The sequence below is a fragment of the Rhagoletis zephyria genome, unplaced genomic scaffold, assembly GCF_001687245.7.
Source record: "Rhagoletis zephyria isolate East Lansing unplaced genomic scaffold, Rhagoletis_zephyria_1.1 Rzeph_scaffold_50391, whole genome shotgun sequence".
NCBI lineage: Eukaryota > Metazoa > Arthropoda > Insecta > Diptera > Tephritidae > Rhagoletis > Rhagoletis zephyria.
The window spans coordinates 1-2,062 of NW_016207445.1; the positions used below are offsets into that span (position 1 = coordinate 1).

Genomic DNA, 2,062 nt, shown 5'->3' on the forward strand with positions numbered 1-2,062 from the left:
GCTGGGTCTTCACGTGAGGACTTAACTCCAGCTACTTCATGCATTCCACGCATTCCGCTTCCAATATTATCACAGGATAATATTGAAGCATATTTTTATTCACTTGACTTCTGGTTTGAAAAATCAGGTGTCAATGCAGATCATGCTAAATTTAACATAGTCGCGGCTAGCATAACACAGCTTAAACTAATGGAACTGCGCCCTATTATCGATGCGGCACCAAGTACTGGGAAATACCAGTACATCCGCACAAAGTTAACAGAATATCTCACAGAAAGCCAGCAATGCCATCTGCACCGCGTAGTTCGCGAAATGCCATTAGGCGATCGCCGTCCAAGCGATCTTTTCAATGAGATGAAGCGCGCAGCCGGTTCCGCTTTGAGTGGGAGCATTTTACACGATTTATGGGTTAACCGCTTGCCCGCATACGCAAAAGCAGCTATTATAGCAACTAGTGTACCAATTACCAACAAATTAAAAATTACCGACTTCATTGTTGAGTCAATCCAACTACGAGAGGGACGCGTTAACGAAGTGTGCGGCATACAAAATAATTCGGATTCAGATCTAAGGGTCGAAATAGCTGCACTTACACAGTGCATCGATAAAGCGTTAGATAATGGCAAAACTCACCGACGCTCGCGTTCTAAAACACCAGCGCGCAATCGAATATCAGACAGCAGTTCTGATGAAGTGTGCTGGTACCACGCAAAGTTCGGCCAAAAAGCTACCAGATGTCGGCCACCATGCACGTTCGCTCGCTCACCATCCACAAACGTTTCACAATAGGGTTGCTCAGTCATTGGCTTTTTAGATATTGGCAAACGGTCTGAAATGCCCTCGAAATTTCGTCTGTGTATATTTGATACGTCCACAAAAATTAATTTTTTAATCGACTCAGGCGCAGACGTATCAACTATACCAAAATGTTCTAAATTGGCTAAAGCAACACCAGGATATGAAACTGTTTGCCGCGAACGGTACAGAAATTCAAGTTTTTGGTGAAGTAATCCTAAACCTTAACCTAAACTTGCGTATAGATTTTATGTGGAGTTTTGTGATTTCGGATGTTACTCAAGCGATTATTGGTGCCGATTTTTTTATCGTATTATGACCTGCTACCCGATCTTAATGGACGGTGTTTGCTCGACCGTAAAACTGCCTATAAGACGGTATGTTCAGTTGCGCAACTCAATACAACTTAAATTAACTCGACAAGTGTGTCAACCGTTAATACAGCTCTAGATTTTTCAAACTTACTCAAAGAGTTTTGCGATACCACTCGCCCGCCGCCTGTCGAAACCATTGCAAAGTCTTCGGTCGCTCACCGCATCATCACTACGGGCCAACCAGTTTTTTCCCGACCGAGACGCCTTTCTCCAGAAAAACTAGCCGCCGCGCGAGCTGAATTTGAGCTGTTGATGAAACTGGGAATTTGTCAGCCGTCCAGAAGTAATTGGGCAAGCCCACTGCACATGGTCCTGGAGGCCATGCGGCGACTACCGCGCCTTAAATGCAGTTACGGTACCCGATCGGTACCCACTGCCCTTCCTGCATGACTTTACACACATACTTGCTGGTAAAGTCATCTTTTCGAAAATAGATTTACTGAGAGCCTTCCACCAGATCCGCATCCACCCAGAGGACGTTTGTAAGACAGCCATTACAACTCCATTCGGCAAATGACCTTTGGATTTCGCAACGCTGCGCAAACGTTTCAAAGGGTCTTAAACGAGGTTTTGCATGGTATTGAAAACATTTTTATCTACTTGGATGACATCTGTGTGGCTTCAGGTTCTCAAGACGAGCATCGTAAAGATCTGGAGAAGCTCACCATAAACGTCGCAAAGTCTGTTCTTGGCGTATCAGAACTTGAATTCTTGGGGCATCTTATTAAAAAAGATGGTATTACGCCGCTTCCAAGCCGCGTGGAGGCAATAACAAAAATTAAGCTGCCTACTGTAGTTAAGGACCTGAAACGCTTCCTCGCTATGGTAAACTTTTACAGGCCATTCTTGTCACAACCGCTTCTCCATCTAACGCCGCTGTTAAAGGTGGTCCC

At 44.8% G+C, this 2,062-nt stretch overlaps 1 protein-coding gene across 1 annotated transcript; it reads left to right on the forward strand.

Moving 5' to 3' along the window:
• Positions 1-75: 75 nt before the first annotated feature.
• LOC108355811 (uncharacterized) lies at positions 76-789 on the forward strand (the record flags this gene model as incomplete). The annotated part of the gene is made up of 1 exon (XM_017606944.1): positions 76-789. A coding segment is annotated over one exon (714 nt), but the record flags the coding sequence as incomplete, so codon positions are not given.
• Between the last annotated feature and the right edge of the window lie 1,273 nt (positions 790-2,062).